General features: G+C 37.2%; 5 protein-coding genes across 8 annotated transcripts in view; 3 read left to right on the top strand and 2 right to left on the bottom strand.

Moving 5' to 3' along the window:
• LOC109106071 (CDC42 small effector protein 1) overlaps window positions 1-961 on the bottom strand; it is a 9,938-nt gene extending 8,977 nt beyond the window's left edge. The window contains exon 1 of one of the 2 annotated variants that reach the window (XM_019119386.2): window positions 871-961. The gene's annotated coding sequence lies outside the window, so the exon portion shown is untranslated. Of the gene's footprint in view, window positions 1-507; window positions 651-870 lie in introns of those variants that run through there. The other variant, XM_042771920.1, reaches the window with a different exon arrangement.
• Window positions 962-1,782: 821 nt separating this feature from the next.
• On the top strand, window positions 1,783-7,795 carry LOC122147939 (GA-binding protein subunit beta-2-like). Of its 2 annotated transcripts, none has more exons than XM_042771922.1 (8): window positions 1,783-1,983; window positions 2,749-2,856; window positions 2,932-3,099; window positions 3,180-3,374; window positions 3,492-3,642; window positions 5,072-5,239; window positions 5,315-5,433; window positions 5,520-7,795. In XM_042771922.1, exons 2-8 carry the CDS (start codon window positions 2,749-2,751, stop codon window positions 5,871-5,873), a joined length of 1,263 nt encoding a protein of 420 aa, XP_042627856.1. In that variant the 5' UTR covers window positions 1,783-1,983; the 3' UTR covers window positions 5,874-7,795. The 2 variants fall into 2 exon arrangements, with proteins under 2 accessions (XP_042627856.1, XP_042627857.1); XM_042771923.1 differs by having other exon boundaries at window positions 5,075-5,239.
• Window positions 7,796-7,855: 60 nt separating this feature from the next.
• On the top strand, window positions 7,856-9,664 carry LOC109106069 (elongator complex protein 6-like). Of its 2 annotated transcripts, none has more exons than XM_042771924.1 (8): window positions 7,856-7,937; window positions 8,170-8,316; window positions 8,393-8,471; window positions 8,551-8,621; window positions 8,690-8,814; window positions 8,922-9,126; window positions 9,210-9,365; window positions 9,443-9,664. In XM_042771924.1, exons 2-8 carry the CDS (start codon window positions 8,263-8,265, stop codon window positions 9,563-9,565), a joined length of 813 nt encoding a protein of 270 aa, XP_042627858.1. In that variant the 5' UTR covers window positions 7,856-7,937; window positions 8,170-8,262; the 3' UTR covers window positions 9,566-9,664. The 2 variants fall into 2 exon arrangements, with proteins under 2 accessions (XP_042627858.1, XP_042627859.1); XM_042771925.1 differs by having other exon boundaries at window positions 7,898-8,005.
• A 519-nt stretch (window positions 9,665-10,183) lies between these two features.
• LOC109106578 (succinate-semialdehyde dehydrogenase, mitochondrial-like) lies at window positions 10,184-16,109 on the top strand. Its single transcript, XM_042771921.1, has 10 exons — window positions 10,184-10,818; window positions 11,164-11,247; window positions 11,344-11,514; window positions 11,629-11,745; window positions 12,050-12,193; window positions 12,275-12,418; window positions 13,299-13,457; window positions 13,599-13,762; window positions 14,001-14,059; window positions 14,496-16,109. Exons 1-10 carry the CDS (start codon window positions 10,531-10,533, stop codon window positions 14,705-14,707), a joined length of 1,542 nt encoding a protein of 513 aa, XP_042627855.1. The 5' UTR covers window positions 10,184-10,530; the 3' UTR covers window positions 14,708-16,109.
• Window positions 15,332-25,924, bottom strand: LOC109102668 (dyslexia-associated protein KIAA0319-like). Its single transcript, XM_042771926.1, has 21 exons — window positions 25,680-25,924; window positions 25,230-25,364; window positions 23,713-24,392; window positions 22,905-23,088; window positions 22,678-22,776; window positions 22,499-22,590; window positions 22,316-22,403; window positions 22,116-22,211; window positions 21,895-22,027; window positions 21,513-21,741; window positions 21,181-21,304; window positions 20,977-21,106; window positions 20,396-20,544; window positions 19,925-20,079; window positions 19,689-19,827; window positions 18,767-18,926; window positions 18,484-18,620; window positions 18,246-18,368; window positions 17,740-17,830; window positions 16,830-16,921; window positions 15,332-16,672 (listed from the first exon to the last, which is right to left on the bottom strand). The coding sequence occupies exons 2-21, from the start codon at window positions 25,276-25,278 to the stop codon at window positions 16,509-16,511; spliced, it is 3,114 nt and encodes a 1,037-aa protein (XP_042627860.1). The 5' UTR covers window positions 25,279-25,364; window positions 25,680-25,924; the 3' UTR covers window positions 15,332-16,508.
• Window positions 25,925-26,238: the final 314 nt, after the last annotated feature.

Here is a 26,238-nt window from a genome sequence, read left to right on the forward strand (position 1 = left end):
AAGCACTACAGCAGTACCATAATGAAGTGATATATTATCTTATCATATTGTAACACTATGGTATATTGATATATACTATTATGCTGAATGATTAAAATATTCCTGCTGGTATTAACATGACACCCCAATTAATTTCAAAGAATATTAATATTAAGAATATTACGAAGGCATATCATAAAAAAGTAGTACCATGGAATTTTTTTTTTTTTTTTAAATAAATAAACAATAATTACGCAAACTAATCTTTGCAGCCGTCTTAAACTGAGCTGGACTCCCTTACTAGGCAGTAATCAAATGGCTCTTTATGCTGTCTAGGAAGGCAGTTCACTAAGACAGCCGCTTCCTTGGACACTGAGTACAATTCATAGTGCTAAACCGTTCCAACAAAGTGAAATACACGGAAAATCAGTGTAACAAACCCGTTAACTGACAACTACTAAAACAAACTTAGAATAAAAATTCAGTAAACGAGTAAACACGGTTTACAAACGTTACAAAGAAACAAACCACTCAGTCGCAAGCACAGCCCAGAGGACGTTTTAAGGAAAACAGTGTTTAAAAGTTTAAAACTGTTTTTCCCTCTCCTCGACTCGTCAGCAGCAGCAGCTCGATGATTATTTGTCAGAGAGTCACCCGACTGAAGTGAACTAGACTCTCAGCGTCCGTCGCTTATCTTTCTAGTCTTTATTACTCAAGCACACAGGCGCTGGTCCTATTCAAACTCAACTATCACTGAAAGTTCGGCACAGTAACCCGGCTCGATCGATCCCGGGCCGTGTTAGCGGCTCAGATGAATTGATAAACTTCATTCGAGACTTGGAAAGTTATTCTATTTTCAAGCATATATTGAAATTAAAAGAAAAACGTTACCTTAGAGGTAAACGAGAGCCCCAGTAAGCAGCTGGAGTGAAGCAACTCTTGCGCGGAGAGCTGAGAGTGGAAATGACTCACACCACTGAGGGTGTGGTTGAAGTTTCCCCATTAATGAGAAAAATACTCCAAACCAGAGACCATCAGCGCCACCAACGGGCTACAGATATATACAATATATCCGATGAATGGCGTATGCATTGCATACAATATGATATCTGTCTTTCTTTCATATATTTGTTGATGAAAATTGAGAGGTTTATGCGAAGGAATTGGATTTAAAACAAATCAGCGTGCACTTTTGCAGTAAATTGTGTATTAAACATAATGCAGTGTATCACATTTGGAAAAATATTATTATTATTGTTAGGCATTTTAGTGTATATACTGATGAAAAAAAAAAAACCAACAACATCAGCGTAGAATATATTTTAATGCAAAATGTTATATTTATTAGAAATATAAATTTGAGCGGTTTTTCCAGGAATATAAATATTGCAATTGCAAAATAATAATAACTACTTCTTTAAAGTGACACATGCATTAGTTATATATAGATCAGTGGCTGTGTAGCTTATCCATTCTATGCTTTTGAAAATGAAGAGATTTAGGGAAATTCATTTCCTCCGACTTGTTATTTTACAATTTAAATCTCTCTCTCTGTCCACGATAGGATTGCTGAGATTGCTAAATTTCCCAATGCTTAAGATTAAAAACCACTTAATCTGTGATGTGCAATTTTTTCATTAGATTGTGATAATGCATGTGTCACTTTAAAGAAGTAGTTATTATAGATCAGTGTACACAGCACATTTCTCTTCTGGTGTATCTCGTCATATTATCCAATGGTTATGCAGTAGGGGGCGCTACAAACACCTTAACTTTTAAACACTACCAAAGAAGAACCACTCAAATATTTGTATTTCCGGTACCGTTCGTGCGCCATCTTTGACGACAAAAAAAACCCCATCTATGTTATTTTTGTTTTCAAAAAGTATCGAAAAGTATGATAGAACACTAAATCGCATTAAATAGCCGAAGCATACGTCTGGTCTTCACCGTATCTAACGTGTTATAATACAGTAAAAGTCTCCGGGAAACATTTGTGGCGAGGTGAGCAGCAGAAGTTTTGCTTTATTCTGTTTACTAGCAACTGACTGCAAGAGTTTGATGAACTGTCAGTAAAAGAGATTTTAATGACACATTTTATAGGGTATTGGCGATATAGTAACTCTAGACGGTCACATGGCAATATGAAGAGTTATTTTCTAACTTAAAAACTTAAGCGAAACTTAAAAAAACACTTGTTGTAGAGGATAAATTTAGTTATATGTTCTTAACTTGCCAGATTATTAGCGTGTTCATAAAAAATGATGTTTTTTTTTTGTTTTTTTTTTTTTTAGATATTGTTGTTTATAACTAATAAGTTATCTATATTAATTTTTATAATTATTATGAATCAGAAACGAAACTGTTTTTAACTGTATTTAAATAATAACACTGCATAATTGACAGTAAACCCGTGAAAATGTCCGTCCAGTAATTTTGTCAACAAAGCATGAAATCTTGCCTTAATTGTAAAATGATGACTATTTCCCGTCCTGTCACTGATAATGTATTCCGTCTAACATTAACGTACACATCCGCTTCCTGGCACTTAAAAACACTCTATCCTTATGGAATACAGTCTTATGACTAATTTATCCACAGTTTCATTCAGAGTACAGTTTGTATATATGGAAACCATTTCCTGCTTGACATCTTTTGGGCATTTTCTTTGAAACACTGCACCTGGTTAAACACCCCAGGAATGGAAGCATCTTTTCAGTATCAAAATTCACTGTATTCTGATGCTTCAAGCCTTATTTGCTTGATTAGATGTCACTTGTGGATTTGGGAAAGCGTTTGTTGGAGGCAGCACGCAAAGGACAGGATGATGAAGTGAGGTCACTTATGGCCAATGGAGCTCCTTTTACTACAGACTGGGTGAGTCGTATTTGCTGCTTGTTGCTTATGGTCTGCAAGATTTTAGTATAACGTGACTATGGTAATATGTTTTAGCTGGGAACCTCACCACTTCATTTAGCAGCGCAATACGGGCACTACTCCACTGCTGAGGTGCTTCTCCGCGCCGGCGTGAGTAGAGATGCCCGCACTAAAGTGGATCGGACCCCCCTCCACATGGCTGCGGCAGAGGGCCACTCAAGCATTGTTGAGCTATTGGTCAAGGTAAGAACAGATGAATGCAGAATATTATTGGATTTTTTCTTACTTTTTGTTGAGTTATTATAAGTGTTATACCTGGACAGAGTGGAGCAGACATCAATGCCAAAGACATGCTGAAAATGACCGCCCTGCACTGGGCTACAGAACATGGGCACAAGGGAGTCGTGGAGCTGTTGATCAAATACGGCGCTGATACTCATGCCCTCAGCAAGTTTGACAAGACGCCTTTTAACATTGCAGTGGACCGAGGAAACACTGAGCTGATGCTATTGTTACAGGTAAAATCATCAGATATCAAGGCACAAAGTAAAATGCACCAGCTGTTGTTTATTTAAAGGTTATAGGCAAAATCAGGCTGCAGTCTTACAACCTGATGTGTGTTTTTTGTATTCTAGGAGGGAATGCAGAACCAAGTGAACATGAATCCAGAGAGGACTATCCTAGGCGGCACATCACCCGCCACAGCCAGCCCTCAGTTCATCATCTCTTCCTCTGGAGTCGTCAATCTCTCTGATATTGTTCTCACTAATGCTAAGGCTAACACAGGTATGAGTTTAGTTCAATTTTGTTTCCATGCTTGTCAATAGTGAGTGAAAGACAAAGTTATTGAAACTGTGTTTTACATAATTTTCTATAAAAAAAAAAATAAGAATAAAAAAAATGTTATTGTCCCTATGACAATGGCTGTGCCAACCTGTTCCCTCCATCTGTTCTCTCCCTATAAACTGTAATTTTCCACCTAGTATATTCAATTTGTTGGCTTAATGCAAAGAGTTTTTCCACATATACTAAATACACACACTGAAACTTTCTATTAATCAAATAATCCTTAAAAAAATATCACCTGTCACACAAAAATATTAAGCAGCACAACTGTTTTCACCACTGATAATAAAAACAAATATTTGTTAAGCACCAGATCAGCATACTAGAAAAATTTCTGATGGATCATGTGACACTTGCTTACATTTACATGCAACCAAATAAACTGTTTGTTATTGGATTGATGGCTCAATCTGACTGAAAAGCCTTCATGTAAACACCTTAATCGAATGAAATTTCGATTGGATTGAAGGGGGTGGTTTCCATAAATGGATAAATATCAATTCTGCTATTAAAAACAAATAAAGAAACAGTGTAGGAGAGTGGTTATTATGTGCAAACAGTGAGAAACTATTTGTGCAGTGTGTGCATGTCAAAAAAAATCTATTCCAATTTGAAGCTTGTGACATATATACGTGCACATCAACCTGATCACTTTATTTAGCGTTCATGTAAACACTACATTCAGATTCATCAATCGGAATGAATTCAATCCGATTGAACCAGAAATTGTGCTTGTAAATGTAGCCACTGAAGACTCAAAGACTCAGCTTTGTCATCACCAGAATTCATTAACATTTAAATATATAAATATTAAATATATTAAAATAGAAAAGTTATTTTACATCGTAATAATATTTCACAATAATACAGAACAACTTTTTTTTTTTATCAAATAAATGCAGCTTTGGTGAGCATTAGTGACTTCTTTCAACAACATTAAAAACCGACCTCATACTTTGGAACAGTACTGTATGTATTGCCACATGTTTGAAAAACAAAAACAAAACTTTATGCATACTTGGTAAACCTATGACGATTTATTTTTGCTTGGGGTACAATTTAGAAAATGCATGAGTTGTGACGTTTCTTTAACAGGTTTGTGTGACTTTGATTTAAATTGCGCTTTAAATTTGATTAACTTAAACCAATTTTATCGCAATTCATAACAAAATTACCAGCCAACTGGCATTTTATTTACTCACTAAAGACAATTTTTTCTTGTATTCCATGCTTGGTGAATATTCATTTTGCAGCAGTATTTAACTGACCAGTTTTATTGAACTTTTATTTCAACAGGATGCACATAGAGAATGTATTATATTATATTTGTGTATTTCTCCTTTGCAAACAAACTGCTGCTATATCCCAGCAGGAGCTGCAGAGAGTGTGATTGCTGCTGATTCGGTAGATTCTGCCATCCAGCATCTTGTAGGGGAGGATGGCCAGAGAGTCATCACCATAGTAACCGACCAACAGGGAAACCTGCAGTCTGGCAACTTGGGACAGAAATTCTTTGTCACAATGCAGGGGCAGCAAAGTGAGTAGATTGCTAGTTTATAGTTTACAGACTTTGATGCAGTATTTGTATTGTAACATGCCTGTATATATTTAGTGGTTGCAGTGCCAGCGGGTCAGATTGCAGAAGAAATCATAACAGAGGACACCAAACCAGTCCCAACACGGAAGCGGAAATTTGAATCAACCGTCAACCACACAGATGTCAAACATAAGGTCTGACGAGCACAGATTCCTATTTAAATCTTACTTTTTGGAATGCAAAATCAATTTGAAAGTTAACTGTTTGGTGATTTCTGTAGGAGCCCACTGAGAAGGACAGTCGGGAACTACTGGAACAGCAGCTAAAAGAAGCAAACAGAAAAGCCCAGGAGTACAGACAGCAGTTACTAAGAAAGGAACAGGAAGCTGAGCAGTACAGGCTTAAACTAGAGGCCATTGCCAACGGGCAGACCAATGGCACCAGCACAGAGCCCCAAGAGGAAGTGGTGCTCCAGGAAGAGGAAGAGGAGGAGGTGGTTGGCGAAGAGGAAGTTGTCATGTTGCCAGAAGGGGCCATCATCATTAAAGAGGAGCCCCTTGACTCAACAGCAGGAGAAACAGTAACGCTAGTAGAGGCTGCAGACATTACAGCCACCTCAGAGAGCACGCCATAGCAGCAAACACTCAGGAATTACATACACTCTAATCTGTGTGCCTGGAGTGTGACATTGTATTTATTTATTGTAAATCATAACCTTTTGTTTTTATACTTTTTTCCTCATTGCATTCAGTTTCTGTACAAACCTCTACAAAGATGTAGCATGAGTTATATTTAGGTGGCTACAACAATGCTGAGTTGCTCAGATTGACTAAATAGGAAGACCAGACGTGTCTTTTTAATATACAGCAGTGCAAGTTATGGAAGTTTTAGTAATAATGCTTTTTAATCAAGCCCTGTTATCCACCACTAATGCATACTGTACTATTAGTAACCACAATATTGTGCTTAAAAGAATGTTCTCGGTACACACAATTTTTGACTCGTTCTTTAAGTTTATATATATATATATATATAGATCTATAGATTTATATATATATATATATATAGATCTATAGATCCAATATTTTTGTAAAATCACCTGCATTAATGAATCAGTATGAAATGTTTTATTTGAGATGCAAAATCGAAGATTAAAAGATATTCAAGGTCAGTGAACCATGAAAATATTGTGCAAAAATGACTGGGTTTACTAGCTGAATGTTTATTGCCTGGTGCAGTGTTGTGAATTACTATAACCACGATTTTTCTTAAAAAAAAAAAAAAACTTAAGGTCAAGTCAAAATTGTAATTGCAAATGCAATTGGTAGAGCTTACCTTGAACTTGGAACATTCCTAAAATAGTGACATAACACATTTAGAATGAAGGTTAACAATAGATTATATAACGAACAATACTAGACATTATTCAAGTAAGACGACTTGCGTTATGGCTTTGTGTAACACTGACCTGCTACTATAGTGTGAGGCATGTCTTATTGATGCAGTCGGCATTGGGTGGTGTGATAATCCATAGCTAGCTATGTATTTACTTAGTAACAGACTCCCATGTATTATAATACTTTTAGCTGTTTAAAAAGATAATTTACTACTTTCAGAGTTCAATGGTTGTATCACTTTTTTTCTTTTCTTTTTTCTTTTTTTATCTTACATCATTTCCTTTGTTCTGTTCAACACTAAATCACGATTTGCATTTCAGTGTTTCGTGCTCTAAAAAATATGCAACATGTCTTTGCTTGCACTTCATGGTCTGGTCCATGTGCCTGTTTTGACTTTCCCTGTAAATTTCCCCAGCTGCTTTCTTTATAAATGTTAGCAGCTTTTACAGTCAGTCCTTAAGTGAAGTTATATCATCAGTTGTGTTCATTCTTTGTATATCAAGGTTTAAAATGTTCTATAGATTTTCTTATAGAAAAATTGTTTTGCATTATCTTTGACATGTTTTCCAGGTACACAGCTGATGAGTAACATTCCATGAATTGAATTTCAAGGGCTTGCATTAAAATTATTGTGCAAAACTTATTTTCGCTCTGTACATATGCAAATTTCCAGTTTTCTTCTATCGAAACCCATGATTATTAGGATCTTGGAGGACATTATACTATTTATTGAATGATGGGAGATTCATTTGGTCTAGACGATGTTTTTCCCGTATTTTTCTTGCATTTTATGCATTTAGGATTTCTGTTGTATAGGATTTCATCAACTGTGCTTTATAGGTAAAACATTGATAATCTGTTGAAATTAGTTTTAGGCCTAAAGCAAGTTATGTTTACACTTTTATTTTGTTGTAAAGTTTGACGAGCAAAATTACTTGTATTTCAATGTGTGTTGGAAGCAAATGCTTAGAGTTCTAACTAAAAGCAGACCCAAGCACATGATACATAACAAAGATCAACAGTTTGTTCCTGAGTTTTCTTGTTTGTATATTTTTACATATATATTTTTGTAATGAAACACTATCTGGGCCTGTCTTTAGTGCACTTGCAGCTACATTTTTATCTCTGATCAAAATAAATATTTTTAAGGTTTGGTATATCTACTAGTTGTTGTTTTTTTAAAGGAAAAGAAATCTTCATTCATGTGATATTTCCTCAGAGTTACTCTACCAAAACGCATTTTCGGAAAGATTGTCTTCATGCGGCTTCCGTACCCACGTTGACTAGCATAATAGGCAAACGTGAGATATCTCTTCTTATTTATTTAAATATATATATTTTAAAAGAAAACGATGTAATTGCAGACGGTGTATGTACATTCTTATTTTAATGTTCTCTTCTTATTTCGATACTTTGAATACTCACGCAATGCAAATATTAATTGAGCATGCTAACTGCGCTACATATACACAGGAGTGTACGCGCTTTAAAACTACATGCTTTGCTTTTGTTTACAATTGTTTTTCTTGCCAGCATGAGAAATACTGAAGAAGATCTGGAGTAGCAGAGAGGAGACAGCAGCATATCCTGCACAACTGTTGTCAAGCTCATATCTATATCACAAACATGTTTCCAGAATTGAACAGTATTCTCAACTCCACTCCAGACAGTTTCAAATCGGTAATTCCATCTCATTACAAGTCTAAAGTAACTTACACAACCTCACTGACTCTAACCAAGTTTTCTCCACTTGTAGAGTGACTTTATCCTGGTGTCAGACAGACGAGCTGATGCATCATTCCTTATTCATCACCATCTGTCTTTCTATTTACGTGGTAAGTGACCTATTGTTTATAGTGAGAAAAATGAATGCATGTATTCATTTAATTTCATTTTAAACTTGTATATTTCCAGCTGGCTGTAAGGTGTGTTTTCTAGGCCTTGTGCAGTCCTTTAGTCACTACAGTGCTGTCGGTCAGAGGCTGGTAAGTTTACATCAACTTGCATTATGATAAAGACATTTACAGGTCTTGATCAGAATGTTTCTGGGCAGGGAGTGAGCCTGGCCCAGGCAAGAGAGAAGGGCCAGCTAGTGTTTCTTGAAGGACTGAAGAATTCTATTGGAGTTATATTACAGGAGGACACCAGTCAGGAGACACAACCCTTGAGTTATCTCAGGTACGTATACTATGTTATGAAAATCTAGTTTAAATGCATTTGATCTCAATTCTTTCTTCCTGTAGTGTTAAATAAATAGTTTGCCGTTTTTTCTTTTTCTTGTCTAGGACCCCAGGTGCCGGACTGGAAGGTCTGTTCAGATTTGTGGAAAGTTCTGTGCGTCAGAGTGGAGATGGTGATGCTGGTGAATCATGGGGTCCTCCAGTGTTACTCATAGATGATCTCAGTGTGCTCCTGAGTTTAGGTGTTAGTGTGGGAGCAATACTAGACTTTACCCTCTATTGCAAAGCTACTGTGTGCTCTGAGTTACAGGTGAGTCAGGGTTTTTTGCGTCAGTGCATGAAATAATGTCTTGTATTTTGATAAATTAACTATAGATGTCTAATGATATCCAGGGAAATATGGTTATTCTGGTGAGATGTGAGGAGGAGGATGCAGATGATGATGAAGAGGGATCAAACCTGCTCCAGAGGGGACTAGTTCATCAGTGTAACTTGGCGTTACATGTAGAGGGGTTACCAACGGGCTACTGCAGGGACATACATGGACAGGTGCAACTTCATGTTAAAGTTTACCGTTTACTGTATTAAATGGCTTTGAAGTGAGCTGACTTTTCTTTTCTTTTTAGATGGAGGTTTGGTGGCGACAGGAAGGAGAGACCATCTGCAACCGACGAAAAATATTTCATTTTAAAGTCCATGATAAAGGAGCATCGTTTTTCGCTCGAGGGACTTCTAGTGCTGTTCTCTAAGTTTTCAAATGAATATACAAGTTTTCACACAATCTCTTACTAAAATATTTACAACATTATGTAGTTTGTTTTATATAAATGCATATATTTAATACATCACCAGTTGCTGTTGATTTGTTCACTTGTTTGCATTACTGGCTGAGACAATTTAGTGTACTAATATAATGCATGCTTGTAACATGTACATCAAGATCTGGAACAATGATGCTAGTTCATGTCGTTGTTTAAAGGAACAGAAGAACAAAGAAGAGCTCAAGAAAAAAAATCCATACTTAGGTTGGCATTATTTGAACATATTTGATTTCTCATCAAATGAGAACTAATATACAATTTCACCATATGTTTGAAGAAAAAGTAACATGTTTTTATTCTCCTCCTTTGAGGAGACCATGAAAATTTTAGGACATTATAGTTTCTTTAAATTATGAGATTTTCTATAGGTTAAACAGTGGTTTATTATATGTAAAGGAAATTGAAATAAATATGTTAAGAATATATTTGTAGATTTCTTTTTAGAATTAAACGTATCCTACACAGTCGCTTATGTAAAGTTTTCACAGAGGGCGCAGTTGTGAATTTGTTGATAATAACAACTCAGTTTTGTGATTCAAACAACCCCTTTATGTGATTCATTTTTATTTATTTACGCAAATCGGTTCCTTTGAATAGTTCGGTTCATTGCTCATTCTGAATCGGACACGTAACACATGGTTCTCGTTTCACTCCGGACTGATTCGTGAACGAATCGTTTGGATGGTTTGAAAAGATCCGACTCAAAAATGATTCGTTCATGAATCGGACGTCGCTTCCGTCTCTCGAAGTCGGATTGTATTTACTGCTTTGCAGTGAGGGAAATCACTATTTAACTGCTTTTCTGGACTGGACTGAGCTTGATATTAGATTCCTGCACGCCTCAACCTGCTGACGAACATTTAAAGGTTTTATTAGACCTGTCAGCTCTTATCATGGGCAGTTTATATCTCTCAAGGGGTCGGTGTATTCTCCGTCAGGTGTTCTCTGGCTCACACATCACGCTGCAGCGGCCTTACAGCCTCGATGTGTCAGCGCAGCTCCTGCGGAAAGAAGCCTTCATAGAAGGGCGCTGGGTCTCCGCTGCATCCACGTTCCCCGTGTTAGATCCAGCCACGGGAGAAGAGATCGCGAAGGTGTCAGACTGCGGTACAAAGGAAGCTCAAGACGCTGTCAATGCTGCGTACAAAGCGTTTCACCCGTGGAAGAGTCACACAGCCAAGGTGATTTGTGTGAAATGCACGACTGGCATTCATAGCTCTAACACATTAGATCAAATTCATTACAGGAACATACGAAGTTAAACAATCACAAAATACCTTATTTACTACAGCTTCAAAAACGTACTGGGTTGGTACACCTGATATTGAATGGTAATACCTTGGTATTTTCAGTACATGGAAAAGACCATTTAATTAGTGCTGTGTTTTTCATTGTGACAATTGTGATTATTTTCATGACAAGCACATTTTCCTTCACAATTCCCATTACTGTAATGTGAAAAAATAACAATTTGAATTAAAATAAATTAAGATTTAAATAAATGTGATGATACATGCTCTTTGCAGGAAAGAAGCATTTTGCTGCGGAAATGGTTTGATCTGATCAATCAGCACAAGGAAGATCTTGCCAAGTTGATCACAGCCGAGTCTGTAGGTATTCTGACCCATTACATACCGGCACATCTAACGTTTCTATTTACAAGGATCCAGGTATTACAATTGGTTATAACTCAGATGTGTGTACAGGGGAAGCCCATGAAGGAGTCTGTTGGTGAGATGACATACTCTGCCTCCTTCCTGGAGTGGTTTTCTGAAGAGGCCAGACGTGTGTATGGAGATATTGTCGCACCTTCAGCCAAGGACCGCAAGATCCTGTTACTCAAGCAGCCGGTGGGAGTGGCTTCCATCATTACACCTGTGAGACTTCCTCCTTCATTCTGATAACATAACACCATCAGGCTATAGGGTTAATGAGCTAAACTAAAACTGTCAGCTCCCAGTTGTGATTTTACCTTTTTTACCTTTTCACAGTGGAATTTCCCCAGTGCCATGATCACCAGGAAGGTGGGCGCTGCGCTTGCGGTGGGCTGCACTGTGGTGGTGAAGCCGGCTGAGGACACGCCTCTCTCTGCTCTGGCCCTTGCTGAGGTCTGTTTGTTTCCATGAAAGCCTGCTTAACTTGACATTCACCAGTCTGCAAGACTTTATAGATGTTTTGGGGTCTGTAAGATTATAATTTTTGAAAAACCTTTTTGAAAGAAATTAATTATTCGAGGATGCATTAAATTGTTTTAAAGTGACAAATACTTTGTAAAATACATTGTAATAACTAGTTTTTTTTTAGTTTGTATGCAACAAAACTGTTTTCAACATTGATAATGAGCATATTAGAATGATCTTTTGAACAGTAGTGTGTATGAAAGAGTGCATAATGCATTGTATTCCTATCTAGCTGTCGGTTCAGGCTGGCATTCCTCCTGGGGTGTTTAATGTGGTGCCCTGTTCAAGAGAAAAGACCCCTGCTGTTGGGGAGCTGCTCTGCACAGACCCTCTCGTGGCCAAAATCTCATTTACTGGCTCCACAGCCACTGGCAAGGTAAAGATCTAATTTTTTTTATTCAGTCAACATTTAATGTTCACCATCATTTTATAATCACTTAAGTGAATGCTTTTGCAGATACTACTAAGACACGCTGCAGGAACTGTTAAAAGGGTCTCCATGGAGTTGGGAGGACACGCCCCCTTTATTGTATTTGACAGTGCTGATGTAGATAAAGCCGTTGCTGGAGCGATGGCTTCCAAATTCAGGAACTCAGGCCAGGTGAGTGTATTTCACTCTTCAAGGGATAGTTCACCCAGAAATTAAAATTCTGTCATTAATTACTCACCCTCATGTCGTTCCAAACCCATAAGACCTTCGTTCATCTTCGGAACACAAATTAAGATATTTTTGATGAAATCCGAGAGCTTTCTGACCCTGCATAGACAGCAACGTGACAGCAACGCCATTCACAAGACACAATGCATGTGTGTGATGATGCTACTGACGCAGGAGCCGGTGTTCTGACGTAGAACAACCTTGTTTACAAGCAGAGGAATGCACACGCATGCGTTGTGGTACTCTCATGAATGATGGCGAAGACTGAACGGAAGAGAAGTATTGTTGCTTTGTGTGCTCTCGTAGCTTCATAACGTTACGGTTTAACCGTGAGTGTTACATGGACTATTTTAACGGTGCCCTTACTGCCTTTCTGGGCCATAAAATGTCTATGCAGGGTCAGAAAGCTCTCGGATTTCATCAAAAATATCTCAATTTGTTTAGAAGATGAACAAAGGTCTTATGGGTTTGGAATGACATAAGGGTGAGTAATTAATGACGGAATTTTCATTTTTGGATGAACTATCCCTTTAAATTAATTTATTTTATGCAAAATATTGCTTATTCTTTTCCTGTTTATTTTGGGGAGAAATTTGACCCGTATACATTGACCCTTTGCACAATTTTCAAAGAAGAAAAGTCAATGTTTTTCATAACTATTGAGTGAAGTAGTGAACTTCAGGTACTCATAAGGTTTCAGAACCATGGCATTCTTTGAAGTACCTTTGAGTACCATGTAAATGCTAGGGTTTACTTGACATTTTTGTAACTGTGAACAGCGCAGTTTTCCATGTCTCACCTGTAATGTGTCTCTCTGTTGTAGACCTGTGTGTGCTCCAACCGCTTTTTGGTGCAGAGTGGCATCCATGATGCTTTCATGGAGAAGCTGGCGAAGGCTATGGATGCCGAACTGAAGGTTGGCCACGGCTCAGAGCCCACCACCACACAGGGGCCGCTCATTAACACCCGTGCTGCAGAGAAGGTGCCTCATGCCAATAGCAAACACAGCAACTGATGATTCTGTAGGATGCAAACACTAATGTCACTGTCAACAAGCACACATACAGATCACGTGGTTAAGATGATGGGTTTAATGGTGTTGATCAGCTGTTGTTTCTTTCAGGTGGAGAACCAGATTGCAGATGCTGTGGCACAGGGAGCAGTCATAGTTCGAGGTGGGAAGAGACTAGGGGGCTCCTTTATGCAGCCCACCCTGCTGTCCAGTGTCAACACTGACATGCTCTGCATGCGAGAGGAGACCTTTGGACCCCTTATTCCTGTTGTTAAGTGAGTATTTACTATTTATTGTATTACATGACTTCATGATAACCTCAAATTTATTTTACGTTACATATCTATCTACAGAATTCAGCATATATCATCAGCATAACAATTTTGAGTTTGATTTCAATTGTTTCTAAAAATACTTAGGTTTCATTTGATTATTAAAAATCTAAAATATTTTCTTATTTCATTTAAATTTTTTGTCTGGTTGTGTCTGCTGCTGACTTTTTTTCTTCACCAGGTTCAACACAGAACAGGAGGCACTTGCCATTGCCAATGCTTCTCCTGTTGGTTTAGCAGGTTTGTCCGTCTGTGCAAATTAACCATGTTGTTTTGTTGTTGTGCAAGTTGGACAGTTTTGAGTTTGCCCACTTTTTTCCTCATATGCCTGTTTATTTATTAGCTAGTGTTCCTTATTGAAAAAAAAAAAAAAAAAACTTGGTGATGGTGGCTGAGTGTAAAAAATATATTCAAATATATTATAAATATTATTGTTTTTACTGTATTTTAATCAAATAAGTGTAGCATTTGTGAGCGTAAGAAACTTATTCTAAAATTCTGGTCGGCAGGGTATATATACTTTTTTATTTTTTTGGACCAGAAAAATAATATTTTCCTTTAGCTACACTTTACCCTTATGTGTCTGAATGGTCAAGTAAAGCAAACAGCAGCTACATACCTTTTATCACTTGGCTCTTTCTGCGAAATTCCATTCAAAACCGTTTTCTTTTATCAGGTTACTTTTACTCAAGAGACATCAGTCAGATCTGGCGGGTGGCTGAGCAGATGGAGGTGGGCATGGTTGGGGTCAACGAAGGTCTGATCTCCACCACAGAAGCCTCTTTTGGTGGACTCAAACAGTCTGGACTGGGCAGAGAAGGATCCAAATATGGCATTGATGAGTATCTAGAAATAAAGTACATGTGTTTGGGTGGACTCTCCCTTTAAAGACAATGGTTACTGGCAGGGAGTATGTCATTATTCAAGCAAGACAATCATACAAACATTAATCTATAAAACTCGTGAACCATTCTTTTTTTTTAATAAGATGTAACTGAATCATGACTATACAGAAACATTTCAATCAGGATCATTTAGATATTTGCTATAAAAATGGGTACAAATTGTCCTTTTTGCGATTCCTTCCATTATAACTGATTGATGTAACCTAGTAGCTCTGAAATAAGATTGTCTTACACTGAAAAAAAAAAAACTTATTTTTAAAAATATCTAAACATCCTTGAAGCAAGGTACATTTACTTTTGTGTAATTGGGTAAGTAAGATTTTTCAGAAAATATAGTTTATTTTTCTTACTACATTTAATTCTAGATTGAAAAGAAGACAAAAATACTCATTTAAGTTTTTTTTTTTCACATTGTAACTTTATTTTGCTGTGCAAATTCATTTAGGCAGAGAAAAAGAAAACCCAATTTACAATTAAGTGTAGTATGTTCAAATATAAACCTAGGGGTGGATCCGGTGAGAAATCAAAGCACAGTATTTCTTTAAAAGAGGGAAAGAAAAAAAAAAGTTTAACTTACTGAGTGTTCTATTTTTGTAATGAATGAGACTGTTAAAAATGAACCATTGACTGTGATGGGATGTTTTTGGGTGCTCATGTTTCCGGATAGACAATTCTGATTTTAAGTATTAATGCATAGAGATTTGTCAAGTAAAAAAAATTCTGTGGCCAAATGTTGTATTTGCAAGTGTATTTTAAAAAAAAAAACTTTTCTCTGTTTTAATGTTTTTTGTTTTTTTTTATTGTTAAAAATATTAATTCTCTATTGATATACCTAATTGTATTGTGAACTGTTATATGTATGTAAATGTTTAGAAGTATATTCATTTTCTTACCTTAGGAGTGAAATTTTTGCAGATAAAAGCACATAAAGGTACAATGACTTAATATACAGCTGAGAACCTTCAAATCTGGAGATTTCAATTTCTGCTATTTGTTCAGTTGTGCCATTTTCATTAATATGTGAACTCAATTTCATTGCATTTCTGCCACTGATACTATAAATATTGAACTTTTGTTTTGGTTCTAAAACAGTCTAACCTCTTTAAAGGGCCACATGTCTTGGATTTTTTTGCATCTCCAGCTGCATTAAAACAGAAAAGAACATAAGAGAAATGCATCTCACAATATGCCTGATACAACTGGCATCTATTGCAATTCTAGCTAAAGCAGACATTTTTAAAAGGTTGTAAAACTAGAATGCTATAAAGACAAATACCAGTGTACAGAATCAGTATACCACCAAACCATAACAAAAATAATGCATTTCAATCAGGCACATTAACATTCAGAAAGTTCAGTACAAATAAAATGTTTTGCATAAAGAAGAATGGCATTTGCTTTCTTTTTTGATTTTGCTGTTCTATGCATCAGTTATTTGCAGCTTCTCCCCAAATTCTATCATAGAAGCATATAAATAACAAAATAACTAACTGCTTGCACTGCGTCACTGAACATACAAGCATTATTAAGAATACAGTGAGATCAATTGCGATTATGTGAGTATGCACAGATATTTTTATATTCAAAATGAATATGCGATTGGTAATTGACCGTATCATTCAGAAAACCGGTGAATATTCATTACAAGACCAACTGCATTCAGTAGTCGATAAGTTTAGCAGCCCATTCATTCAGCCGGTCTATATCTGCATCTGTATTTGTGGAATATTTAACAATACTCTTGTATTGTAAATATCCACTATAAAGAAATGTCCATGTGAGACTCAGCCCTCCACAGGACAAAGGCTGAAAGTGTCTCCATTTCTGACCGCTCCATTGGCTCTGTTCCGAGATTTCCCGTAGTTGAAAAGGTTGTCCTGCTCACTGTCCAGCTCTGATTCTGACATCATCAGGCTGGAGTTGTGCTCTGTGCTCCTGTGTTTAATGTCTGAAGATGACAAATGCAGAAAAGTGAATGCAGTAACTGCAATTACAAACCTAATGGTCTGCCCAAGGTGGCCAGGGTCATATAAACTAGTGTTTATCTAATTTTCCTCACTGCAAAAAAATACTGTGGCATAAAATAAATTGGGTCTGAAACTTACTGTACTTTGGCTGAAGCTCCATCCTCTCCTGCTCATCCATATTGTCTAGTATTGTGTACTTAGTTTTCTTCCTCACTTTTGTGCGTCTCCCTCTACAACAGTCCAAAACAAAAACATAAGTATAGACACTCATACAACAGGTACAGAAAATCATCGTGTCATTCCCATAGGACAAAAAAAGTCCTTAAAGTATAAAAGTAAATGAGAACAGGGGTGTTTCAGAGCTCATAATTCAAAAAGTCTTATTTTGTGTTCCACAGAAGAAGTCACACAGGTTTGAAACAACATGAGGGTGAGTAAATGATGACAAAATTTACATTTTGCGTGAACGATCCCTTTAATACTGGACTTACTGTTCCGATAGGAAAAATACACTTTTGTTTTGGGTTGACAAGATTTTTAAAAAGTTTTTCATGCTCACCAAGGCTGCATTTACTTGATTAAAAAAATACAGTAAAATAGTGAAATATAATTACAAACTCTTTGGTATTTTAACATTTTAATATGTAACTTTTTCCAGTGACTGCAAACCTGAATTTGTCGCATGATATTTCAGAAATTATTCTAATATGCTGATTTGGTGGTCACAAAATATTTATTATTATCAATGCGTTGCTTAGTATTTTTGTGGAAACCATTTTTCAGGATTCTCCGATGAACAGCAAGTTCAAAATAACAGCATTTGATGAATAGTTCAAAAGAACAGCATGAATGTCTGTCACATTTGATCAATTTAATTTGTCCTTGCTGAATAAAAGTATTTCTTTCAAGAAAAAAAAAAAAAAAAAAAAAACTTTTGAATGATAGTGTATGTAGTGTGTAGTGAACGATAGTGTGTGTGTATATGACAACTCATGCCACATATTTCTATAGGCAGTTTGTCTACATGCAGTAATGGAATCTTTTTTACCTTTTACAGCAGCAGACACAAATCCAGCTGACGGACAAGAGGAAAATGATTGTCCCGAAACAAGAGATTGTGACATACAACACGCTCCAGTCTGTGAAAGGAGACAGAAGATTGTAAAACATTCTAATGTTTTCATGAAAGAACATTAGAAATATCCTTTGATTATTTAGCACAACAGAAAGCATCAATAAACGTGCGTTAGGTTAGCGAAATTTTGTGAAGAAAAAAAAAAGGACCATTGTCAGTAGTATAGCGCTGCATGAAGCCTCTCTCACACAGAGGTCACTTTCCAATCAAGCAGCCTTCTGTTAATCAACTTAATGTAAAATCTATACCCTCACTTGAAACTCCTGTTCATGTGTATTCCTATTGAAATAAATGGATTTCTAATGCAAAATTTCACAGAGCAACAGTAAATGTACCACACCTTATGACTGAACCTGCTTCTTAATCTTAATTGAAATTTCTCATTTACATGAGAAACCTTATTGGGATGTCACACTAACCACAATTACTCTCGCCATCATCAAGGAAGCGCCGAATGGGGTTCTCCATCCAAAGAGGGTCACAGCAACAGCTCCTTGTTATGGGATCACACTGACCACGTCCAGAACACCGCAGCAAACACACTAAAATATCCAAACACAATGGTAAACTCAGAAAGACTATATTGTCAGCCTTTTTATTATATAATTTACCAGTCTCAGTTTCTCAGTGAAATTAAATGGGAAAAAAGTCACTCACTGACTGTGTCCACTCTTAAGACCTTAAAGAGCAAGAAGTCAGTTTTCTCTTGCAACAGCTGGTTTCTCAGCAGACGAGCGAGCTTAGGTCCTGGAATCGTACCATCAGGACCCTGCACCGAGAACCTAAATACTGTGCTAAACACAACAAACACATGTAGACTTCAACTAATCTAGACTTAGTCTCTAGTAATTATGATTAGGTTAATTTAAAAACAACAGAGGTCAATAGGGAGTTCTCATTTAGATTGGTTTGGTGAGTTTGGTTATTGTATGTGTAGTACCTGATGTCTGACTGGCCGTGCAGGCCCTTCAGTGCAATGTCTGAGTCCAGAACATGCAGTAATGCTGCCAGCTGTCTCACCACCGTGTCCTTCTGTTCCTGACTGACCTGAGCCACGCCCACCTGCAGCTCAAGCTCCACCTCCTCTCGCTCACGTGGATCTGCACACAAATATCACTGGCATCAAACAAGCAATCTGTAAATTGAAAAAAAGCAAAATGAATTAAAGGGATAGTTCACCCAAAAATGAAAATTTTGTCATTGTTTACTGATTGGTTACCCATGTTCTTCAAAATATCTTCTTTTGTATTCAGCAGACAAAAGAAACTCATCTGGGCTTGGAACAATGTGAGGGCAGGTAAACAATAATAGAATTTTCATTTTGGGTGAACTATCCCTTTAATTATTAGAAAATACTACCTAAAATGTTTATATGAAGGTAGAAATGTACTGAAAAGGTTTGTTCTTAAGGATAACATCATTCTGAAATACGCTACGATTCAAAAATTGGAGGTCAAGTTTTTGTTTATAGAAATTAATACTTTTATTCAAATGTGACAGTAAAGACATTGACAGTGTTACAAAAGATTTCTAGTTCAAATAAATAATGTTTTTTTCTTTTTACTTTCTATCATCAAAGAATCCTAAAAAAGCTTTACAGTTTCCACAAAAACATACCGTTCATATTAGAATTATTAAAATTTGTACACATACTTCAGAGTATTACAGTCTTTTACCGTATTTTTGATCAAATAAATGCAGTCTTGGTAAGCATAAGAGACTTTTTTCAAAATCATAAAAAAAAACATGACAACTCCAAACTTCTAAATAATAGTGCATTCTAAGTAGGTACGCATGCCAAATAAATCATGTATTTTGAACATCTAGCAAATGTTTCCTACTATGAATGAGTAATATCTTACCAGGGCATACTTCCACAGTGGCTGTAGCCATGCTTGATCGGCCCTGGACATCAGTGACCCGGAGCTGGAACAGGTACGTTCCTTCTACCAGGTTGGCAAGGTAAAGGAAGGCCTCATGATCTGAACCATATAACACATCCTATTCTCAAAGTATATGAAACGAGAAACAGAGACCACCGGGTAAAACACTAAGCCGCAGCTCATGGTATAGAAAGAAATCCAAATATCTCACTCACCCCAGCAGCAGGGCTCTGTTCATCTCTGACCCAAAGAAAAGATTCATTTGCTGTTCCACTGTTGGACACGGAGCCCCTGAGCACCAGAGAGTTGTTGGGTAGAGTGAGTGTGTGTGGCTGCCGCTGGCATGGGGCGACCAGTGGCAAGCTTTTTGCTGTGAATTTTAGAACACACAGAATTGCTGGAAACTTCCTAGAATACTTGATGTCTTTATGTTTTTGTCATTTAACATCAGACCACCTTCTTTTTCATGAAAATATTTCTCTTAAAAAGTGTTTTTGTGATGGCTTTTTTTTTAATATATGTCATTTGGTTTGCTATTTTCTGACATGCATGCATTTTAAATGTAGCTTAGGCGTTCAAATATTTTCGGGGGTCAATGCATCTACACAAATAAGAGACAAAAAAAACATTAAAATTACAGAAAAACATGAAGTAACATATTTTCACATTTGCTTGATTCTGCTCACGTTCTTTAATGGTGATGGTTAGGACTGCACTGTCTGTTTCTCCTTGCTGATCTGTCACAGTCAGCCTGAACTTGTAATTCCCAGATCTCAGGCCAGTCGCTATGGCAACTGCTTTATTGGCATCTTCTATCTTCAAGCCTGGAGGGCCACTTCACCGATACATAAGAGGGGAGTAGTGATGGCACATCAATACACTTTTCAGCAAAATCCTTCACTATTCATGCAACAATAAGAGTGATTTAAAATTTAGAACTGTTTTGAAATATGAGACAGTCTGTAAGGTAGATATTAAGAAGCAGGATGAGGCAATATCAGATCATAATATGCCACATTTGTCCTGATATTTATGCAGTTGGGAAGTCTGGCTCATTTGAGTGAATCTATTCTTTTGAACAGTTTGTTTCAATGAACATGTTCAATAAATAAGATGATGTGTTTTTTTAAGACTTCACATGTTCCCAGATGTCCTGTGATATAAATTATTTTTTATATATTTAATCAGAATTTTTTTTTCAAGATTGTAATAATATTTAATTCATTGACCAGACATCACTAGTTATGCCAAGACAGTGTGCTGGTACCTGAGCATGTCCCACTGGTAGCTGATGACGGCCTGATCATCAGTGCTGTCGCTGCCATTCAACGTGATGCTGTTGACTGGGAGGAGGAGCTGCCTGTCTGGTCCTGTTATAGCGACTGGTGCTTTGTTTGCTACCGCACAACAAAATTTCAGGATGCATAGTTTTTCTTCATACACACTGATAGGTGAAGTGGGTTTGTTTTACCAGGCAGCACAGTGACTGAGACGGTGTCTGAATCCTGTTGACCTCTGGAGTCAGTGACTGTCAGCTGAAACATGTACCGACCCTCCCGGAGATCAGATAGCTGCAGGAACGGTGATCTTACATCCTAAAAACAAGTAGCATATGAAAATATCAGTTTAACATCAACTGCTCAACATTTTCATTTACCTAGACACTACTATTTAAAGACTATACTTAACAGTTATCTGGAACCTGTAAGTAACACAAACTCCAATGAGTGTCCTTAGCTATGAAAGACCAACTACAGAGAAATACTTTTATGCATGCACTGGGCAAAATAAAGATCTTATTACCTGCATGGTAATCTTTTGATTCAGGCTGCTGGGATGGAGAGTCCAGAGGTAGCTTGTAACGGCGTGGTCATCCGTGCTGTGGTTACCCCACAAGGTGAGGTGGTCGACGGGCAGGGTGACGACCTGGTCAGTGCCTGCTCTGGCCCGAGGTGGGTCATCTTTTGGTTTGCTGACCCTTACAGTGGCAGTGCTGGAGTCGGTCAGCCCATCAGAATCAGACACTGTCAGCCTGATGTGGGCCAAGCAAAAATCAGGACAGGATAAATTTAATGAGGTTAGGACAAACTAAAAAAGCCACAGAGGAATTTCCCACCAAAGATTTCAACAGCTTCAGAGAAACTGAATGAAAATTGAAAATTTTGGAGACAAGCTAAGTACTTACTTAAAGGTATATTCTCCTGGTGAAAGATTTTGCAGCTGGAGTACAGGTGTATCAAAAGGGCCTTCAGGTTTCCAAAAAGGGCCGTCCACCTTCTCCCACAAGTAACTGACTATTCCAGCATCATCCATACTCTCTGGGAAGCATAGAATGTGCATTTGGTAAAAAATTCTACATGATCTAGGAACAATGAAAGAGAGAAATGGACACAACAAGCTACATACGACTCCCATTAATGATGAAGATGGAACCTTCTTGGAGAAGCACATCTTGGCTCTTGGGCAGAGTGATGGCTTTAGGAGGCTTGTTTATATTCACGGCTATAGAATAAAAAGTACCAGCCTTTTCATATATGAAAGACATGCATATACTGTATGCTTGTTAAATAATATCAAAGTATGATCTAAAGAGGGTGCAAGTGTACCAGGGTGTACTGTGAAGTTCACAGTACTTTCTCCATACGCTTGTTGTGCTTTCACACTCACTCTGACAGTATAGACACCCACGGAAAGCTGCAATAAAGGAAACAAAGATTTTTCTTTTAGAAAAAGACTTCTAAATTATCACTTGGCAGTCATAGTGAAAGTGACAAGGAGTTGAGTCTCACTTCTGAAAGTTGGATAGACTTGTGCCGCCCCTCTATCACCCCGTGGTGTCTATCTGGTGAGGCTACCAAAGTCCACTCATACGTGTAAGGAGCCCGAGGAAAAATGCACTATCAACTTTATTTTAAATGCATAATTATAATTCAGGAATGTTCATAATTCATAATGCAGAAGGCCTTACCAGCAATGTCTTCTAGATTTACAGAAGCAGTTAGTTCAACAGTATTTTGAGGCAGTGTGACCTCCACAGGGCCACTAATGGACACAGTCAGGGGTCTTACTGAACACAGAGAGTGTGTGAAAAGAAAGTAATATATCATAAGATAATCCGAGTAATAATAATAGTGATGCTTGCGTTAGTAAGCGCCACTAATAAATGGAAATTATGCAATAACACATCTGTAGCACCTGGCTCTTCTGAGATCATTTGCAGCGTGGCCTCAGTGCTTGGAGAAGTAACGAAGGAACCACTGTCTGTGCTGAACCTCGACGGCTCTGTGCTGATATCCTGCAGGTCGTTAGGTGCAGCAGTTGTAGATGAAATGTTCTGTGGGACTTCTTCAACCTTTAATGATAAAAGAAAATTGCTTTTCTAAATTTTATCCATGTCAATACAAAGCTTGTGAATTAATACAGGACACCAGAACAAGGCAATAAAAGATAAAAGTGAATAAAGAGTTAAGTAAAAAGTGACTCTAAGAGGATAATGATGTATTATTTCCAGATTTCACACAGCAGATGAGGCATGAAAGACTGATTAAGCACTTGGCCAGAGTGAGAGTACATTTAAGACACCATGTTTCCAAATGACGCCACAACATTAAAATAGAATCATGACATTTTTAAGCTCTGATAATGAACTGGCATCCATTTATAAGAGAAAACCAGTTCCTTTCATTGTTGATTACCCTGCCAACAGTCTTTTCAATTTTATATAGATATTTAAAAAATATAATTTGCTGATTTGGTGCTCAAGAAACAATTCTTCTTATTATTACAGTAATACTGAAAACAGTTGTGCTGCTTAATATTTTTGTGGAAACTGATACATGTTTTCAACAGAATTTATATCTTTTGTATAATTATAAATAAATTCTCACTTGCTGACCCTAAGCTTTTAAACATCTACCTGTCCATTTTTTTAATGTCTTGAAGGCATCTGAATATAATATGCATGAATCTGTAACACTCACCCATGTTTAAGAGCCATGATTACTGGGGGCGTAACATCAGAATCGGCTTCATTAAGAGATGATTTGCTTTCATTTCTCATTTCTGGGAGGGGACTTATAGGTAAGGGGCTGCTTTCAAGAGGGCCCTGCACTGTTGTTAGTCTGTCGTCACCAATTTTCTCTGTCTCTGATTGGTTGAATTCTTCTTTTCCTTCTTTTACAAGTGGCCAATCATATAGCCCAGGTCGCTCTTCTTGTTCTACTGTTGCAGCATTTCTGTCTTCAGCTCTTTTGTCATCCACACTTCTGAAATTCTCAGCATACTCAGCATCAGTGTTGTCCAAATCCTGAATGCCTTCCAACAAGGCAAGGTCCTTCATGGGGTCCTCTGACCTGTGCAGGGGCTGCCAGTGGTTTGGGAAAGACTCTTCTCGAACCAGGGATTGCAGAACAAGTGTCTGTGGGGGACCACGTTGCAAAAATGCCAGGAGAGAGTCAGTACCTGGTCTCTGCTTTGGCTGGCAGTTCTCTTTGTGTTGACAACTGAGGACATAGCAGCCCCGCTCAAAAAACCAGGCCAGGTCACAGCCCGGGAGATCACAACAGGCTCCCGCACACTGGGCCAGAGACAACACATCTGGAACCCGCAAAATACTGCTGCTCCTCAGCTCCGGAGACACTACGCTCTCAGAGTAGGTTGCGGCCTGCCAGCACTGCCCCGATACTGCATCAACAAAACACAACAAATGCATGATGAAATAAATATTTGGGTTTGTAATTTTAGATTCTGATATAAAAACAAAATACACAACCAAAACCACTTTATAAAGCAACTGCAACATCACAACAAAAATCAGAAAAATAAACTTTTATTTTCCCAGTGTTTTTGTGTGCTCAAATGATGATAATAAAAGCTTATCAGCTTGATAAGTAAAGCACAAGCTAGATGGCCGAATGCACAAAAAAATGATATGCCTTCTGCCCTCTGATTCACAGTTAATAGTTTTTTAGCAAGTAAAAGGCCTTCTAAAAATTAAAAAAAAAATCCAACTTCAGGTCATTGTAGATGTGTATTTTTGCTGTGAAATCTTTAATGATTTTTATAAAGTAAACATGAGAATAACTTTTATATTATTACTAATATTTCAGGATGAGCATTTACTGATCTGAAGCTACTGGACTTATTTTTTCAAAATTAAATTAAATTGTAAAATGCCCCCCCCCCTTCCTATATAATACTATATTAACCATAAAAGCCTGATGTATCAAATATGATACAAAACATAAAACACATAAACACATATGCAAACTTTTAAAAATATATATTTTTTAATATAATTTGTCTAAAGGTTCAACCATGCCATTTTTAAAAATCTAATTATTATATATATTATACATATGTCAGGCTTTACAGGATTGAGTTACAGGAGTCAACATCAACATACTTCACAACTGGGGCTCTTTTTAAAAAAATACTATTTATGGATTTCAATTATAATCCAGAATGGCATTGTGGACTCGTCTTGGTGTTGATACAAGTGCTGCAGAGATATATACTTGCCTCTGATACAGAAGAGCAACATGAGCGAGAGAATTAGTGAGGAATTCATGATGCCACAGTTGCCTTTTCACAGCGATGGATTCTGACGGTCATTCCCTCTTGAAACTCAGGTTAAAGACTGGGAGACAGCACAGGCTAGGGTATCACAAACAAACAGGACAAAATAACAGTACAACAGCAGCAATAATCAATTCATAATAATTCAAAGCTATTCTTGATCCTATTTGTGGCTGGGCCTTTTGTGATTTGACTTCCACCCTTCACAGCAACAAGCCCCGAGGACTTAGACACATAATATAATACATTATATTATCTGCGTTATTATTTATATTACATTATGTAGCACAACTGCCACTATTTGTTTCATAAAACAAGCAAATCACTATACACAATGGGCCTAAATAGAAAGCCAACAAAAAGAATGCGCGCTATTGTCAGCTGTAGATGTACCAGTGGGATGTGACGCTCTTATCCGAGCATCTGTTTCCATGACATCGAGAATCAGCTTCCGTACTGCTGCTCCACAGCGAACTCGCGCTGGACACACGCTGCTGGAGTAACGTTGGGATGAAGGTCTGATATCGCGGCAGTGATGTTGAGATGGAGGTCTGATATTGCTAGAGAGATTTTGAGGTGTATGTCTGCGCGAGGGAGTGTGTCAGAGCAGACAGAGATGAGCAGGGCGGAGGGAGACACGTGACGTGATTTCTGTGACGTTGCAGAAACACACATCTCACCCACAGACTGTATTAAAAAAAAAACAAATAAATAAATAAAAAAAGACTGTATAAAAACAGATCTCACCCAAGCGTCGTGTTGTTGTTTTTTTTTTTTTTTTTTTTTTTTTTTTTTTTTGTAATTACGACTTTTACATAATTATACTATTATTTAAAAATACGTTAATTCTATTAGAATGATTAATTGTAATATATTAACAATATTATAACGACAACACCCCAAACATATAGTCAAAACAACAACGTTTTAGAATGTTTATTATTTTTATTAT

Source organism: Cyprinus carpio, chromosome A16 (genome assembly GCF_018340385.1).
Source record: "Cyprinus carpio isolate SPL01 chromosome A16, ASM1834038v1, whole genome shotgun sequence".
NCBI classification, from domain to species: Eukaryota; Metazoa; Chordata; class Actinopteri; order Cypriniformes; family Cyprinidae; genus Cyprinus; species Cyprinus carpio.

Bases quoted from the DNA above. Each gene is read 5' to 3' on its own strand.
- LOC109106069 (XM_042771924.1), top strand. From the start codon at position 8,263: ATGTTTCCAGAATTGAACAGTATTCTCAACTCCACTCCAGACAGTTTC. The intron at 8,317-8,392 runs GTAATTCCATCT...CTCCACTTGTAG, and splicing joins CTCCAGACAGTTTCAAATCG to AGTGACTTTATCCTGGTGTC. The intron at 8,472-8,550 runs GTAAGTGACCTA...GTATATTTCCAG, and splicing joins TCTGTCTTTCTATTTACGTG to CTGGCTGTAAGGTGTGTTTT.
- LOC109106578 (XM_042771921.1), top strand. From the start codon at position 10,531: ATGGGCAGTTTATATCTCTCAAGGGGTCGGTGTATTCTCCGTCAGGTG. The intron at 11,248-11,343 runs GTAGGTATTCTG...ATGTGTGTACAG, and splicing joins AGTTGATCACAGCCGAGTCT to GGGAAGCCCATGAAGGAGTC. The intron at 14,060-14,495 runs GTTTGTCCGTCT...TTCTTTTATCAG, and splicing joins TTCTCCTGTTGGTTTAGCAG to GTTACTTTTACTCAAGAGAC.
- LOC109102668 (XM_042771926.1), bottom strand. From the start codon at position 25,278: ATGAATTCCTCACTAATTCTCTCGCTCATGTTGCTCTTCTGTATCAGA. The intron at 22,212-22,315 runs GTACACTTGCAC...TTTATTCTATAG, and splicing joins GAACTTCACAGTACACCCTG to CCGTGAATATAAACAAGCCT. The intron at 16,673-16,829 runs GTAAGTTTCAGA...TGTCATCTTCAG, and splicing joins GGAGCTTCAGCCAAAGTACA to ACATTAAACACAGGAGCACA.
- LOC122147939 (XM_042771922.1), top strand. From the start codon at position 2,749: ATGTCACTTGTGGATTTGGGAAAGCGTTTGTTGGAGGCAGCACGCAAA. The intron at 2,857-2,931 runs GTGAGTCGTATT...AATATGTTTTAG, and splicing joins CTCCTTTTACTACAGACTGG to CTGGGAACCTCACCACTTCA. The intron at 3,643-5,071 runs GTATGAGTTTAG...GCTATATCCCAG, and splicing joins TAATGCTAAGGCTAACACAG to CAGGAGCTGCAGAGAGTGTG.